Here is a 17,638-nt window from a genome sequence, read left to right on the forward strand (position 1 = left end):
TAGTTTCAAATGTTGAGTACTATACATGTATGAATTACAATTACATACGCGTATTGATGCATGTTTTATTGCATATTAGCTTCTAATAAATAGTGGGAGGTTTTAAAATCAAAAATAAAATTTTACAGGCAGAATTTTTCACGTGATTTGATTAAGTTTCTATTTAAATTAAGAATTTAACAAATTTTCACATTGGTGTAACGAAGAATTTAGACCCGGGTTGAAAATTGAATATTGAGACCACAGGTGTTGAATAAAGACCCTAGTCCATTGAAAATTGACCAACATTGTTAAACTTTATCAAGAAATAGGTTCCAAATTCAACAGCAAATAAACACATATTAATGAACTACATATCATTCTTTGACTTAGTCAATTAAAAAAAGAAATACATTTCTTTATATCTATTCCTTAAATTGGTATAATTATTTTAACAGTTAGCATATAAAATATCAGATATTATGAATAACGAGTCTCTCAAAAACATGAATCAATTCAAGGATTAGTTCTCCATTTATCCGATTAACCCTTAATGTATGCAAATATTTTAAATAAAGTGAGCGTTTAGCGTATATATAATCGCTGTGTTTTGTGTTTTTATATTTTTATGTGATCATGCGTATGGGTAGGTACTAGTATGAAGCACAGTCCCTCCATGTAGAATATTCAAGGTTTATCTGGTTACACACTCACGAGAAAGAGTCTGAAAATTCTTTACGTGTATACAAATTTATTTAGATCGCTTTGGGCAATTAATTAGTTCCAGTTCAAACTTTTCAAAACTTTGTTGTTGTGGTCAATTTTCAAAAAGGTCATTTTGAGTACAGGAAATAAAAAAAAAATTAAAGCAATTGAAAAAATGACCACAGGTATAAAATTTCACGACTTTTGGTCTCAATTTTAAAAAAATAACGTTGAAAAAGCACCCCCGGATCAATATTCAACTTTGAAGAATGACCCCCAGGTCAATTTCAACCCAATATTTTTCTTAATGATGTGTCCAGCTATATCACGTTGGACAACTGTGCTAAGGATTTTTGCAGCGTTAAGTAATTCATCTCGATCCTGACTTACATCGATCCTTCTTAATTACATTTTGTACATGTAGGCCCCCTATTTGTGTATTTTTTAGGGGGGTCTCTTTGTAACGTTATGTGTTTATTTGAAACACAGTAATAAGCTTGACTGAGCATGCTCATACGCAACACCACAATCCAAAATACACCCGTGCATGCGTGTACTATATATACATGAAATTACTAAATCCGCCCCTTGATTACGGCCAACTTACGTGTGAAAAATGAAGATAGATCCGCCACCGCTCTCATGCTTGATGATGTAATCCTCACTTTCTTATTGTGTCACCGAGACTGCTATGTAAATCAATGTTTATGCTGAGTAAGATACGATAATTTACAGAGTTTCTATGCAAAGTGGAAGAAAATAAAGCTAGGAAGATGTTTGTGTTTTCAAAATCACTATTTCGTGTATTGTGATATCCGAACCAATCAAAACGAATGGATAATCAAGTGCGACCGTTATCCACCAATCAAATGCTTTGTTTGTAATCGCTTACCTGCCCGAACAGAATGGCGTCAGTTGGAGTAAGTATCTCACTTTGTGTATTTTACTACGTTAGTTTTCTCGATATTGCAGACACATGTGCAGTACACAACTTCAGGAATCGTTTCTCTCCGTACAGAGACCATGGCACAACAAACTGACAAGCGAAACTGCGTGAATAACTAATTTACGAAGCGAGAACGAAATTCCGTCCGCGTTTGTAAAAATACAAAAAGTTGTAAAAGTTGCATTTAAACAACAACATAACCACCGGCTGCTCTTAATACTGTCAACAGCATGTCTGATTTTGCAAGATGAATTGACGCTCATAAGAAGGAATAAGATTCCGTCCTTTTATCGGAAAATCGAGTTTTATCTTTTCTTATAGAAGAAAGGGGGGGGGGGTATATTCAAATTTTGAAACTCTGATAATGTGCACACCTTTTTAAAAGGAAAACACAGCACAGAAATCAATGATGCGTGAATACTACGTACAGTTGTAGAGAAGTTGTTTGCTTCATTATGTTTGACACCTCATTAAATTAGTTGCACCACAACCATTAAAAGGTTACAGCTGTATATTGTAACACGTTTACTTGTAGGCGGATCCTGAGGAGTGAAACAGTTATTTATAATAATTAAATAAGTATATTTTTTATTTATCATAATCATAAATCACTTTGTTAATGATTTTAAAATCAATAACAATAATAATCGTGGAGTGATACTTTTTAATTTTAGTTTTATTATAAATATTTGATTATTGTCTTTTTCATGATCATGTTTCTTTTCTGTTGGAGCAAAAATTTTTTTAAAATGTAAGAAAGAAGGGTTTTCTTTCTAATAATATATGAGAAATATACAATTATTGCATCTAAAAAAAAAATTAAATACTTTATTGTGGAATGAATAAATATAGATGCTTGTTAGTATGGAAATATATCAACAGACTCTTTGGGCAATAGTAATATAAAAGATGTAGCACCGGAGAAGATATTTACTGTACTGTACATTTTGTGTTGGTACCAGTAATTGAGGTTAAGGTCACTTAAGATTGAATGACAAGATATAGCAAGTAAACTTCATACTCAACAACCTAAAGCCCACAGTCAATGCAGTAACTAATGACAGCTAGATACTGTGGGGAGTTAATATTTGAGATGCTCATATCATTTCCTTGTTGCACAGGAGCCGACACATTCCAAGCGCCCCCATGTTGCCACGGAGAGGCTAAAGGAGTTCCTGAACGCCCCCTCCCCCACCAAACAGAAGTATTGCCCGGTCCAGGGGTGCTCCAAGGTCCTGAGTAGTGACCCGGGTCTGCGGTACCATATCCAGGCCCACCACAGCCACCACCAGGAGTATGTGTGTAGCAAGTGTAATAGGAGCTTCAAAAGGTACATGCGCTACTGCTTCCCTCTTGTGCATGTGTGTTTACAGTAAAACACGCTTATAACGAAGTCCTGAAGACAGGCAATTTAACTTCGTTATAAGCGTTAATTGTTTTATCCGTTATATGTCAAGTTTACAACATGAAATAGAGACTTGGGGAATGAAATTCACTTAGCTGTAAGCGTCAATTCATTATAAGCGTGTTCGCTATAACCATGTTTTACTGTATATTGTTTTACGTTTTTTTTTTTACATATTCAATGTGTTAGCGTGTACATAAAAACTTTTATATTCATAATGGACTAATGGTCAAATTTGACTGGTAAGCCATTTGTGATTTATTATAGCATTGTTTAAAGTTGACAATTTTAAGTTCAATTATAATGAATAATCTGATCAAAATTAAAGGAATGCACAGAAGCTTGACATCCTTGCAAAGATATTCATATACATACAGTACATATCCTTAATATGTATTTTAGTTTTCATTTTTCATTTTAAAGCAATTTTTAAAAAACATGTTTTCCCCAAAAATAAGTAAAGTTTCCAGATGATTATCATGATTATAATCATTGGATTAATTAACTGTGACAGTTTTGAACTGATGAGGACCCTTGACTGCCAGGTAATTATTTAAAGACAAATTGAATATTAAAAAATATTACATGGGAAGCATTCAGGATTAGCTACAGGATGGGAATTCTGGTCATTAAATGTTTAAAGAAACTTGAAACTGTATATTTTATAGAAAAACAAAATAAGTTATAAACTTAAACACTGTTTCATAAAATCTCCCTAGAATAAGAAATACATGTAATGTGCCCTTAAACTGCTTACATATAATGTAGGTTGAGTAAATTGAGATAAGAGTGAGAAGTTCTCACAGACTACCTGACAATGAGAGGTGTGTTTACCTGAACTCAGGTGTGAATGTGTTATAATATGACAAGTGTTTGGGTGTATATGATCAACAGGTGTGGAAACATTTCATGGGTAGATATACCTACACGTACATTGTACATGTATTTATATGCTTCTCAGGTGTCCACACAGAGCTAGATCAGAGACAACATGTCATGTAGAGAACATGGAGATAGAGAAACACAATTTTGTAGATTGATTCATATTCTCTTGCTTTTTTGGCAATTTTTTTTTTCATAGATCTGTAAATATATAGAAGAAAATGTGACCTGCATTCAAGATATAGGGGCCCAGCTTGTAGCCCAGCTGTTATATATCCTTTAAAAGATATATCTAGCTCTGCTGAACTTGACAAGTCATTTAACATGTCACTGTTTTGAGACAAAGAAACACCACAAGTCTGTTGACATGTTTCTGACACCACAAGTCTCTTGACATGTTTCTGAAACCACAAGTGTATTGGCATGTTTCTGACACCACAAGTCCATTGACATGTTTCTGACACCACAAGTCCATTGACATGTTTCTGACACCACAGGTCTATTGGCATGTTTCTGACACCATAAGTCTATTGACATGTTTCTGACACCACAAGTCTATTGACATGTTTCTGACACCAAATGTCTATTGTTTCTGACACCATAAGTCTATTGACATGTTTCTGACACCACAGGTCTATTGACCTGTTTCTGACACCACAAGTCTATTGTTTCTGACACCATAAGTCTTTTGACATGTTTCTGACACCACAAGTCTCTTGACATGTATCTGACACCACAAGTCCATTGACATGTTTCTGACACCACAAGTCCATTGACATGTTTCTGACACCACAAGTCTATTGACATGTTTCTGACACCACAAGTCCATTGACATGTTTCTGACACCACAAGTCTGTTGACATGTTTCTGACATAACAAGTCTTATGACATGTTTCTGACACCACAAGTCCATTGACATGTTTCTGACACCACAAGTCCATTGACATGTTTCTGACATCATAGGTCTATTGACATGTTTTTGACACCACAGGTCTATTGACATGTTTCTGACACCACAAGTCTGTTGACATGTTTCTGACACCACAAGTCTGTTGACATGTTTCTGACACCACAAGTCTATTGACATGTTTTTGCTTGGGATATGATTTGTTACTTCTATTAGTTCACAATATATTGTTAACTTCAGTTCCAATGGTTTGAAGTATCATCTGAAGAAACGGGCGGGGCATTGTCAGGAGACAGAGGCTGAAGCAGGGGGGAAACTGTCACCCACAGAAGAAGAGGGACCCACATCACAGAACCAGGTGGAAACAGGTGAGTCAGGTGGAAAATTGTCACCCACAAAAGTAGAGGGACCCACAACACAGAACCAGGTGGAAACAGGTGAGGCAAGGGGGGGGCGGGGGGGGCTGTCACCCACAAAAGTAGAGGGACCCACAACACAGGTCCAGGTGAAAACAGGAGAGAGCCACTGTAAAGGTAAAACAGGTAATTAAAGAAACAGTAAAATGGGTAAAACTCAATAAAATGGTCAGATTCAAGCTAAAAAAATATATACACTTACTGCACAGGGGCCAAGCCCGTTTTAACATTAATTTCAATGTAACCATAAATAAAGATCTTATTTATGGTAACATTGAAATTAATGTTAAAACGGGCTTGGCCTCTGTGACTTACTGTAATGAAAAGTCAAAGTATAACAGGCAAAACTCAAAATCGATGCAAACAGGTAAAGATGTTGAGATACAGAGAAAATCCTGGTCTAGCGGAGAATTCTAGACTAACAAAAGTCAAAAATGGGTAACAGTTTATATTCAATAGTTGTTCAGAGCAAGAGAGTATATAATAGAGTTAATAATCCTATATTTTATATTATAAGTACTTAATCTTTCAGGTATATGTTTTGTACTTTTGATTTCAATTATTAATAATTCCCAATAGCACCAACAATCCGGAGACAGTCATCAACCATCCCTAAACCTCTCAACCTGATTGGTCAACCCTCCTTGTCCACTCCTGTAACCAATGACAACGTTAATCAGAACGAGGCTGAGAGTCGACTCATCGAGTTCGCCAATATTGCCACTAGTCCCCAGAGTCCCCTGATGCAGTCCGCTCCCCCTAAGATCTGGGATAAAAGGTAAGTTTTGTGGGCTAGCAGTTCGATTTGTTGGTCCCCACACCCACTTAAAAAAGCGTAAAATTTTAAGCTAAGAAATCTCTGCAACTACCTGTATTAGGACTTTTGAAAATTTTTTAGTACTTTTATCAAATTCTAAATTCTACTTGTACCATGAATAAGTACATAGGTATAATCTGTCTCATTTTTCACAAAAGACAATGAAGAGAATAAACCTAAAATTCTCACAAGAGTTGACATGTAGACAGTGGACAGAATCTAGTAGCATAATTTGTTATTTTGTAGCCCTGCTATGAGACATATCAAGTTTCCTGACTCCAACATTCCTACTGCTTCAACAGTGTCCAGTCAAACACCCAGAGATGATAATGGGTCTGTGTGTTTGTTTGTTCTACTTAGATTGATCAAGATTTTCTACTGAACTTGGCTTTATAAACTGCAATCGCTCTTCTAGCATATTCCATGATGTTTTCACATCATGATATTTCATAATGTTATACCGCGATGAATCTGCTAAAAAAATTACATTCCATTGTTCCATGATCACTTGGTAATTTTACTAAATAAGCTTCAGGGATGCATTTTGCAACGGGACTTATGACTTACGACCAAATTAATAAATGCTTATTCATCAAAATCTGATAAATGTTTTAATTTAATGGCTGTAAAATATGATTACAGAAATCAAAATAAGGTAAATTAAATGTTTTTATATAAAATTCTCATAGAGCATTCCATGAGACTGAAAGTATTTACGACTTTATCGTAAGTTCTTTTGTAAAACGCAGCCCAGGTTTACACCAGTGTGAACTACGGTACTTTACTTACTGTTCTTACCTGAAACTTAACTGCACTGATTTGCACCACTTTGTTCTGTTTTTATTCATGTGTGACTGTACTGTACTGCTTTCAGAAACTACTTTGATGACGGCAGTGATCCGAGTGTCACATCTACTTCACCATTTCCTGGTTGTACCAGTGCTCAATCAAACGCAGAGGAGACCTGGTCTCATAGCTGGCCAAAAGCAGTGTGGCGTTGTTTTATCAAAGGTACAATATCTAGGAGGCTGTGTGTGAACGGTTGTAAACCAGTGTGTAGAAAGCTGTTAACACGTTATGTTTGTTATTCATAGATAATACATGTCCATCAGATTGGATCTGATTCTGGTCATGCTAGTGGTATAAAGGTTTATACAGTCATGAAATATTCAGAAAAGACTTTTAGCACCTTTGGGCTGCTAAAATAGGGTTATAGCTGCTGAACTTTGAAATCTTTGAAACAGTCAAGTGTATCATATTCCAGTTGCCTCTACTTGATACTGATTCAAATTAAATAGAAGTCATCAACTTGTGATGTCATTTAGTTAGCTTAATGGTTAATTAATATAAAATGGAATATTAATCAGCTTGACTGGGAGAGCATTTGTGCTCACAGTAATCTACCCTCTAGGTTTATCATTAAAAGACAATTTTTGTTTTGTTTTAATACTGTAGCTGTTAGGTGTATTTCATGGAAAAACTTAGCAAGCAAGTGGTATGAAGTTTGGTAATTAAGTGAACAAGTCTTACTCTAGGATAATACTGTAGTTTTACTGTAAACGTATTATATTTGGCGTGTATGATATTTGGCGGAAATTAGTTTTTGGATAAGTTGGCTTAGATTTGATTTAGCGTATTCCTGAATGTGACTGTTCTTATACATATATGAATGGCATTTAGCGATGTACTTGATTTAGTGGATGCCGCATTCCGCCAAAAGCGCTAAATAGAATACACAGCCAAATGTAATATGTTTACAGTAGTTTGCTCATTAGTCTGATAACATCAGAAACTCGCATTGCTTGCATTGACAATAAGAGTTATCTTCTCTTTATGCATGCAGTCATGATGTTAAGGTAAGTGTTGAATGCTGTTGTGCACCAATCACATGTTTTAATACAGAATTGTTGTAATTAACAACACAAACGTTTTATTGTAACATTTGTTTTGATTGGTCAAATAGCTAACTTCACCTAGTGTAATTGGTCAAATGCACCCGTATTGTAAAAGGGGGATATTTTAAAGAGCAAAGTACCGGTATATTGTGATTATAAAACATGTATTCTGATACACTATACAAATACAAACGAACCTACTGATCTATCTAAGTGCTAATAAAAACATAGTTTTTCAGCAAACAAAATCATTTCCTCAATGGAAAATGGTCTTTACATCCCATAATCTAATGATAAAAGGTTTGGTATCTCATTGGTTATCAAATACACACATTAGAATGACCTTAGCACACACCATGTTATGTTGAAATTCTGAATAAGGAAATAAATTGAGCCTTTCTTTTAATTTAAGGCAAAGATTTGTTTTAATTCTGAAGTCGATAATACCTCTTTTACCATCTTATCATTTCCATTTCACAGACACCAGAGTTCATTTTGTGGGAGGAAGTGCCAGACAGACAAGGGAATTGTGGGATTGGCAGTCTGTGGAGCAGCTGGCTCTACAGGAGAGGATCGCATCACAGGCGGCGGGGGCGGACAGCAAGCCAGGTCAAAGGTCAGGGTCAGATATAGAACAATTTTAACAAGACCTTAGTCTTTCAGTAGGATATAACTATCTATTTCTTGTGTCAAAACAAATTAAAATGACGCGGGTTTCAAGCGAATTATACACCAATTGTGTAGTCTTTGCTAAAAAGCCACACAAATCTTGTTGAGCCATGATTGAGTGCCAGCAATAACATAGACAGGCCTACCTCACATTGCTGTTTGACACAACTATTTTTAAAGAGTCCAAGCTCTTGTTAACATGGTTCTACGTGTATATAGTCAGCAGTAAGGGAGTAATGAGTGGGTCAGATCTTTTATGTACTACATGTATTATGTGATTGATGCCAACTTTAAAGTTGATTTTATGTTTGTGAAACTTCACTTGAGATTGAATTGTTGAATTTTTTTTTATAATAAACTTTCTAGATAAATTATTGCATTAATTTACAAGGATTGTTTGCACAAAAGGAGAAATTAAAATCCTATGTGTTTAATCTTTCCTTATAGTTTTGGTGGTAGTGGTTTACGCCTGTGCTCTATCAACAAGAGGGCGGACACCATAGACAATAAGGGACTTCGCCTGTCTTTCTCCACCGGCGTCACTGACCAGCCCTCTCTTCAGGTGGAATGTGAGGAGGCTCACCCATTCTTTGTCAAAGATAAAGGTATGAACTCGTACACTCCCTATATAGAAATGGGGATTAGGACCAGGAAATATTTATATACAATTGAGGCATAGAATAAATGCTCAGGTGGATATGATTTTGTGGATAGATGATTCTCTTGGATTACAGAGTTATTGGCGGGAACATAAACTAATTACTAAAACCGATTTGGTTTGACTTTTCCGATCGCGTCGCGTTCAACTTTTTCAGCTACGTCATACATAAACAATAATCCATTTAAATAATTCTTCATTTAGTTTACTACTGTTAATAATTGTAGCTTTACCCGCCCCAAACTTTCTCCTATTAAACAACCTTTAACCGTACTCGGAAAGCGGATCAAGAACTGTATTTTTTATGTATGTAAACAAACCAGTGTTCATGTATGGAGCGGGTGATCGGGGGTTCAGAGACAGGTAAAATAAAGAAATCTGCAGTAAATGGTTTGTGGATATTTTAGTATATATATTTACACCGAAAGCGAGAGGGCAACAGAAGAGAAACGAATCGGACACTTGCCTAATGAAGCGCACATGCACAAACCTCCTTGCACTCTCCACTTCCGTCTCGTTCTTTCACACCATCGTTCAATACTTTTATTGACTGTCGATTGCCGATCGAAAGGTGTAGAAATCGAGGAATTCATACCAATACTCTGTCCCAAGATATTTTGGATTCACGTTTGGCTTAATTGTTTGTTATTTATAAACACCTCAGGATTCAAACAATGTTCATTCAAAAGTATGAAAAATTTCCAAGATTTCTCAGTCAAAACGCCCCTGTTAGCTTATCAGGTTACAATACAATGCTAAAAAATGTGATGTCTACGGAGATTTTGCATTGCAGCAAGCCCGGATGATAACGTTGAAATATTGTGCGATGTATTCCGAGTGTATTCCGAATGGAGAAAAGATGTAACCATTCGCCATTATAAATCTCCGTAAGGAATCTGTTTTCGTCCCTGTGAATTTTTATATCACTTTGACTGGCAAGTAAGTAGGTAATACATGTGCATTATACATTTACGGTATTTACATGAAATGAATGCTTAGCACATGCAACTTTTAAATATTATATTTTTTATAACGCCGTACTCTGGACCGTAGCTTCAGGCTATGGTTTAACGCCCGTTTACACAGAGAGAGAGAGAGAGAGAGAGAGAGTTTAGCACAGAATTTAAACATACGGGATAGTCGATTTTGAATGAATAATATTGGGGGGAAATAAACTGTTCTGAGAAATCCTTCAGCTCTGGCATTGCATAAGCGTATACTGATAACTCGGCCTAAAAATAGGAGTTAACCAATCATATAGTTTTCACACCGGCGGCGTGTATAATTTATGCATGACGTAGCTGACAGAAATGATCGTGACGCTATAGGAAAAGTCAAACCAAATAGGTTTTGATAATATAAATAAAGAATACAAAAATATTCAAGAATTTGTTCCTTCAGAAAAAGAGAAACTAAATTGATTCTGTTGCTGTCAAATCTTTTTAGTTCAAATGAGGCAACAACGAACAAACATCTCAAAGACTTGAACAAGTTTTCTTAAACTCTGAATGGACCTGAGTGTACATCGTTGTTTTATAGTCCTTATATCCACATATCTATTTGTAACATGACTATAAAGCTTGTATCATTGTGTTGCTTTCTGACTTAAAATGGTTGTTCTAGTATCCTTGCATACTTTTTGATCTTTACAGGTTGGTCGTCCATTAACCCAACCTTGACCTACGATAGATACGGCATTCCCTGTAACGTCCTCAGTGAGCTGGACCTGTGTCTCCCTCCGGATCATCCAGATGCCAATCCGACTGACGATGTGTTCCACACCATTCAAGGGTATAGTGTATAACGATCTATATATATGTATGATATTGCATTCTCTCGGTAGAATACTTGTTTACTATTTTACTGCATATTTCAACAATAGCAAGTTTATTGTCTCACAAGACAACTATGTCTTGTAACAGAGAGTAACATGCTACTGTCGGAATAGTCAGTGATTAGATCTGTTATTATACCGAATAAAAAATTGTTTGTCAGTGATGAATAGTATACTGTTGATAAGCAAGTTCTTGTCATCTTGTGAAACAATCTTGTAAACATTACAAAAGGATTTAAGATTTTAAATGGGAGGGACCATGAATGCTGTTATTAAGTAGTTTATGTGACAGTGTAAACCAATGTGTATGGTTGTTTAAGTTTGTTGGTGGGATTTTCTTTTCAGATTTGAACTGACCCCACAAGATCATTCCGCCGTGTTTGCTTTAAGCAGTATGGCAAAGGTAATTTCCTTTCTTTCTTTTGGAACAACAAAACAGATTCATAGTCATTGATATATTAATTTGTCATTAATAAGGTTATTTGTAACCATCATCTATCTGCTAAGATTTAGTATAATAACATGAATAATAAATGTACTGTGCATTCCTAATTAGACGTGAGGAATTACTATCCGCATAGAATCATGAGAAGCACACCTTGCAGATTTTAAAATCTCGCTTTTATTTTTTGGACGTAATAAACTACATAAAACTATGATAAAAATTTGGCATTCGCGATTTCATATTCTCGCGATTTGGTGGAAAATGAATGAATTGCTGAATTAAGTACTTGCGTAAAATAAGGAATGTACTGTTTGTATAGGGATAGAAGACCTGTTTCAGATTACAGCCTTAGGCACCCTTGGGTGCATTTGTTATTTGAGCACATCTTGGCTTTAAATATGAGGTTAAATTTATTTAACTGACGCAGACTTATAAATGGATGGTGTACACTTTTCTAGATGTACACTTGTACTGATGTACTTTTACTGAGTACATGAATGTGCATTTAAAAAAATGTACACTTGATGTATCAATCATTGATTTTAGCAAAAACGTGATTCTGACTCCACCTCTAGCCCCCAGTCTGGATCTGGGTCACCGACCAAAAAGAGGCAGCTCAAAGAAGAGGAGGGGAAGAAGCCCAAACGACCAATGAATGCATTCCTTCTGTTTGCCCAACGGCACCGAGTCACTCTAACTCAGGATCACCCGGGAAAAGATAACCGGTATCACTGTTTGATTCATTCACCAATGGGAGATGCCCAGGGTTGTCTCTAAAAATTGAAATAGAAGGAAGAAATAATAAAAAATAAAGGGGGGGGGGTTCTGGTGGTCTTGCTTACAGCTACTTTTTGTTTGAAATGGAATAACAGCTGAAAAATTAAGGCATCATAGGTGAGGAAATTCCCCGCTCCCTAGGTCTTGTAGATAACCTTGGTTGCTTCTTCGTAATTTTTCAGACAGGTTTCCATTTTCCTAACCAAATTTTGTTGTTTTGTTGGGGGGGGGGGGGGGGGGGAATGGTTATTTTCTGCAGTTTGTAGGCATTGACTTGTGATTAAAGATGTTTACTTTTTATAATACCAAACATCAAATCATGTGAGGTGTACTCGCTGTTGACTACAGAGTTATTGCCCTTAGACTGTAAGCCCATGTGTTTGGTTTCCAGTTTTTGGGAAAGTTTGCCATTTAAGTTATTGAATATTTGTGAAGTAAGGTTTCTTTGCACTTTCATTCTTTTTTGACAGTTTGTCACAACATAAAGTGTAGATGTCATGTTACTTGTAATAATATCACAATATGTTGGGACTTTGTTGAGTTGAAGTAGATTAATTCCATAGGAAATCAAAAGTCTGATATGCCCAAGATTATGGAATTAAATTATGTTGTTAATTATTCAGGAAGTCATGACTATGAACTTCTGGATTCGTTCATTGCAGGGCCATCAGTGTCATCCTAGGAGAAATGTGGAAAAACATGAAGGAGGAAGAGAAGTTAAAGTATGAGGAAGAAGCTCGAGTTCTGGCCGAGAAGCAGAAACAAAAGCACCCCAACTGCTGGAAGAGGAAGAAGTAGTCACCGCCATCTTTTTTATGTAAGTAAGTCAAGGTCTCAGGTCGAACCTTGACCCACTTTGTTAGTTTGGTTGATCAGTGACTTTCACAACAAAGGGTATGTTTATATGCGGGTGCTAATTGTGGCAGTGAAAACCATATCCCTGAATATAAAGTTGTCCAAATTTGAACTTAAAATACATATACATACACTGTTTGCATGCATATTTACAGCCACTGAGTATTTCCTGTATTATTTCTTTAAAAATCCTACTGTGTTCATAAAACTACTGACAAAATCTCATTATGTAGATTAGTCTGTAACCTGTTATTTGCACATGAACTATATAGAAAACAAGAAAAAGATGTTTGTCAGCCCCAGATTTTTCCATTTCCCCATAACCCTGGATAGAATAGATATGGGGGTGGGGGTGGGGATGTGTCCATGCCCCAAGTTTCTATTGGTCAAACAAGGGAAATATACACATCTTTTATATTTTTTTTGCAGATGGCTCTCTCTGATCTCAATGACATCCGTGACACACTGCCAAATCACTGTGCTCTACCGTTTATTTATTCCATTTTGTACCTGTTATACATGTAACCTTTATTATTTTTTTTATTTTTTTCAATGTTCAATCCAAAGGTTATCTACCTTTAAAGATAGATTTATATACCTAGGTATATCGTTTATATTGAAAGTGCTAAGAGAAACTGTGCCATTATACAGTCAAGGCAGGTCTTCTTTATTTGGTGGATCTACATCTTTTTAAAACAGTTGAATGCCATTAAAGGAGTAATTGAATACTTTGTGAGATACTGGGGATACATAATTTTATCTATCTTTGATTTTGGATATAATTTGTGGCCTTTTTTCCGGAGGTGATAGGAGGGCTGTTATTGAACCAGCACAGCACATGTCGGTCCTTTTCTAGCATTTGTAAGGTTTCCATCAAACCAAGTTTATTATTTTGTATCAAGCATGTCTACGATATGATTTATATGATCTCAGTGACTGTTGCATTGTCAAACAGAGCTCTAGTCCTTAATATCACAGACACAAGAACCCATTCTTCTCTCAGGAGCTGAATGACCCAAGGAAATTTTTGTGCAAATTAAGAAATAAGACTATGACAACTCTTGCTAGTATTATTCAAAAAGATTGTCAAGGTATTAAAAATGCAATAACTGTCAAGTGTAGTTTTAGTAGGAGTGACACAGATGTATGATAAATCCAAAAATTCCATTACCATTTCCACGTGATTTTAACCCTTACATGTAGTATAAACACCTAAAACTATGTACCATTTTATGTCTATGAGACTTTTTAAAAAATGTATTCAAGCCATTTATGAGAACATTCCAGCTTTTGCTGTAGAGTTTTAATACATAGTTCCACCCATTTATTTGTTTTACACCAGAAAAGGCAGCCTCATCATAGCCACCTAGTGGGTCATTTCTGTATACTCAATATTATAGGTCAAGGTCTTTTAATAGGATTCGATGGTCGAAGCCACTTTTAGACTATTTTTATAAATTTACAGCAATATGAGCTGTATTTTTTAGAATTTTATTTTGCTGCAAAAACCTGCTAGCATGCTTAGTCTGCATATAACTTGAAACTTTTATGATAAATAAGATTTGAAAAAATCATTAACTTTTGTCAATATTTCTCTTCTAAGGAATATATAGCAAATCAATTTTTGTACAGGATGACAATAATTCAATTTTGCTCCAAATAAGGCTTCTTAACAACCTTTTCCACAAAAAAATTGGCTAACTGAAATTTATAAACCATGATATTTTCGTCATTTTAGTAGAAAATAACATTTTAGTAAAAAAAAAAAAAATTCAACATGTAAAATGCAGCTAATATTGCTTTAAGAAGAGGAGCTCTGTATGAGATATTGGGAAATGATCAAATTGTAAAGCTAAAATATTTGGTTTTGAATAGGAAAGGTGATTTATTCGAATTATTATTTTTTCTTCATGAGAAACTGTTGGAAAAGTTTGATTTCAACCTCGTATGAAGTTATGTTCATTTCAACCTTCAATATGTGTTCTCTTTTCACTGAAATTCTTAGGCAGCACAGCTGGCTATAAATGGTTACCACTATGTGGTACAAATGTTACAATCTACCACTATATGGTACAATGGTTACAAGCTACCACTATATGGTACAATGGTTACAATCTACCACTATATGGTACAATGGTTACAATCTACCACTATATGGTACAATGGTTACAATCTACCACTATATGGTACAATGGTTACAATCTACCACTATATGGTACAATGGTTACAATCTACCACTATATGGTACAATGGTTACAATCTACCACTATATGGTACAATGGTTACAATCTACCACTATATGGTACAGTGGTAGATTGATTGCTTCTCTCTTTATTAAGTACTAGGTATTGGCAGAAAACATCACTCCTTACTGGTCCAGACTAATAGATGTAGGCCTGAATTTACTTTTCAACACATAATGTTGACATGCGTGAAAAGAATTTCCAATACGAGAATAAAATTATTAAATAGATAATTATTAACCTCCAGACTGGAGCCCAGTAACACATATTGGACCAACAACACCTAAAATTTTGAATGTAGATAAAATTATCATTTGGACATACAGATATAAGACATCCAATACTCAGCTAAGACTAAGAAATCACCCGGATATACCAGGAATAGTCCCAAAGTCTCATCAAGTGATCAATTTCAAAGCTCATTTAGAGAAAGAGGACATTCCAATTATTTTTTTTATATATTAATTTATATTTAAGCTAGGCGATGTAGAACAATAACTTGTAGAACCTTTAGATGTTTGTACTTTTTTTTCTTTGAAAGAATTTACGGCCGGTTTTTATTTTTGTACATGTATATTTATAATAAATTCCATTATCCGCTAGGGATGTAAAAACTTAGAAGCTGGTATTTATTATGTTTTCATATTTTATCCTAGTTACTTGCCTAGGGCTTGGTTCTCCAGAATTTAACCATTAAATTTATACAGTGCTCAAAGTAAAAGCAAATAATGTTAAGAATAACAACCTGAGGTGTAGTTAAATTAACTAGAGATGATTTTTTTATTTGTGTATATTTTGAAACTTTTATGTATTGTTCTTTCTGTGCAATATCAAAAGTAAATATGATTTTTTTTTATAACCATGCAATTTTGTGAATTTATTCCAAAATTAATATTGATCGACTGCCATGTTTTATCAATTGACATATCGTCTAAGCTAGCCAAGGGAGGCAATCTACCTTTTAGAGAATTGTCTCCCTTGGTTAGTGATGGTGGAAAAATAATAACTGAGCCTTGTTGAGAGAAAAAAAATGTGAAAGTTTAGTATAATTTTTTTTTATCATGTATGCAGTCTTATAAATGCTAGAGAACTTGTGATTTTTATCAAACAATGCCAACGAGTGAAATATTAAAATGCTGAACTCCATAAATAGCAATTGTCCCTGATTACAATGTTTTTGTATTATGTTGGTTGTTAGATTTTACAAGCTATGAAGGTTGTTCACGAGAGTTAGAATTGTAGACTTTTGTTATGTTTAATATATATATATATCTATCATCTAGTCTTGCTTTCAGTGCTATGGAATTGCTAATCTCTTGCTTGAGTTGTTGATTGCCAGTGATTGAGAGGCCTTCAAGTGAGAGGCTAGGGAATTGCTCAGTTTTGTAGAGAGATGCTTCTTAGAAAATTTTTATATTCATAATGTTAAGCCTTTTATAAATGATAATTTTCTGTTCATAAATGAATGATGCTTTGGTCTATTAATTTAATGATTTTTTTTTAATAATGAAGATTAGGCATACCACAGATATAAATTATTTTTAACAAATATTTAGGATCCTTGTTTATTCCTGACACTGATGTCTGAATGACTGCCTGACTGCACAATACGGTAAATGTAGCTAGGGTCTCTTTCGATTATAACCCCTTACCCTTGTCAATAAAAATGCGAGATTAAAACATATACATATTTGTTCACTGTATCATGACAAGGTCTGGTTTCATATATTTTGTAAATGGAGCATTTTTATTTGCTTTTGAAGGAGATATGAATGTTATGCCTTTTGCTGTGTGCAATTTTTTTTTTTTTTTTTATATTTGCAACCTTTTATATTTTTAGGTACCGTTAAACTGAAATTTTTGAGCAGTAAAATGTTCCCTTTTCTTGAAATGCATAGAACTGTCTTAATTCAGTCATTTTATGAGTTATTTTATGAGTTCTTTAAATTGTAATTACCCAGTATTGCAGTTTGTATTACATTTGGTAACTGTAATTTTAATTATTCAATGAATATAACAACTTTAAGAATTTTCTTTTCTAGATATTACAGTGAATGAAGTGTAAATGTATGGGAAGGGAGGGAGATATAGTTATTCATCATGTTCATTTTTCAGTCATGCCACCAACTTCTGTTTAACAGTATAGACACATTGAATTTTCCTGAGCTAGCAAAGACAGTAATAAAGCTGGCGTTTTTATTGTCA

At 34.8% G+C, this 17,638-nt stretch overlaps 1 protein-coding gene across 1 annotated transcript; it reads left to right on the forward strand.

Annotated features, from left to right (window-relative positions):
• The first annotated feature begins 1,585 nt into the window (after positions 1-1,585).
• On the forward strand, positions 1,586-13,746 carry LOC128159794 (HMG box-containing protein 1-like). Its single transcript, XM_052822995.1, has 13 exons — positions 1,586-1,604; positions 2,752-2,960; positions 5,065-5,192; positions 5,820-6,018; positions 6,304-6,390; positions 6,932-7,068; positions 8,433-8,568; positions 9,069-9,226; positions 10,932-11,070; positions 11,459-11,516; positions 12,105-12,283; positions 12,998-13,152; positions 13,620-13,746. The coding sequence occupies exons 1-12, from the start codon at positions 1,590-1,592 to the stop codon at positions 13,131-13,133; spliced, it is 1,581 nt and encodes a 526-aa protein (XP_052678955.1). The 5' UTR covers positions 1,586-1,589; the 3' UTR covers positions 13,134-13,152; positions 13,620-13,746.
• The last annotated feature ends 3,892 nt before the right edge of the window (positions 13,747-17,638 follow it).

The sequence above is a fragment of the Crassostrea angulata genome, chromosome 8 (assembly GCF_025612915.1).
Source record: "Crassostrea angulata isolate pt1a10 chromosome 8, ASM2561291v2, whole genome shotgun sequence".
NCBI lineage: Eukaryota > Metazoa > Mollusca > Bivalvia > Ostreida > Ostreidae > Magallana > Magallana angulata.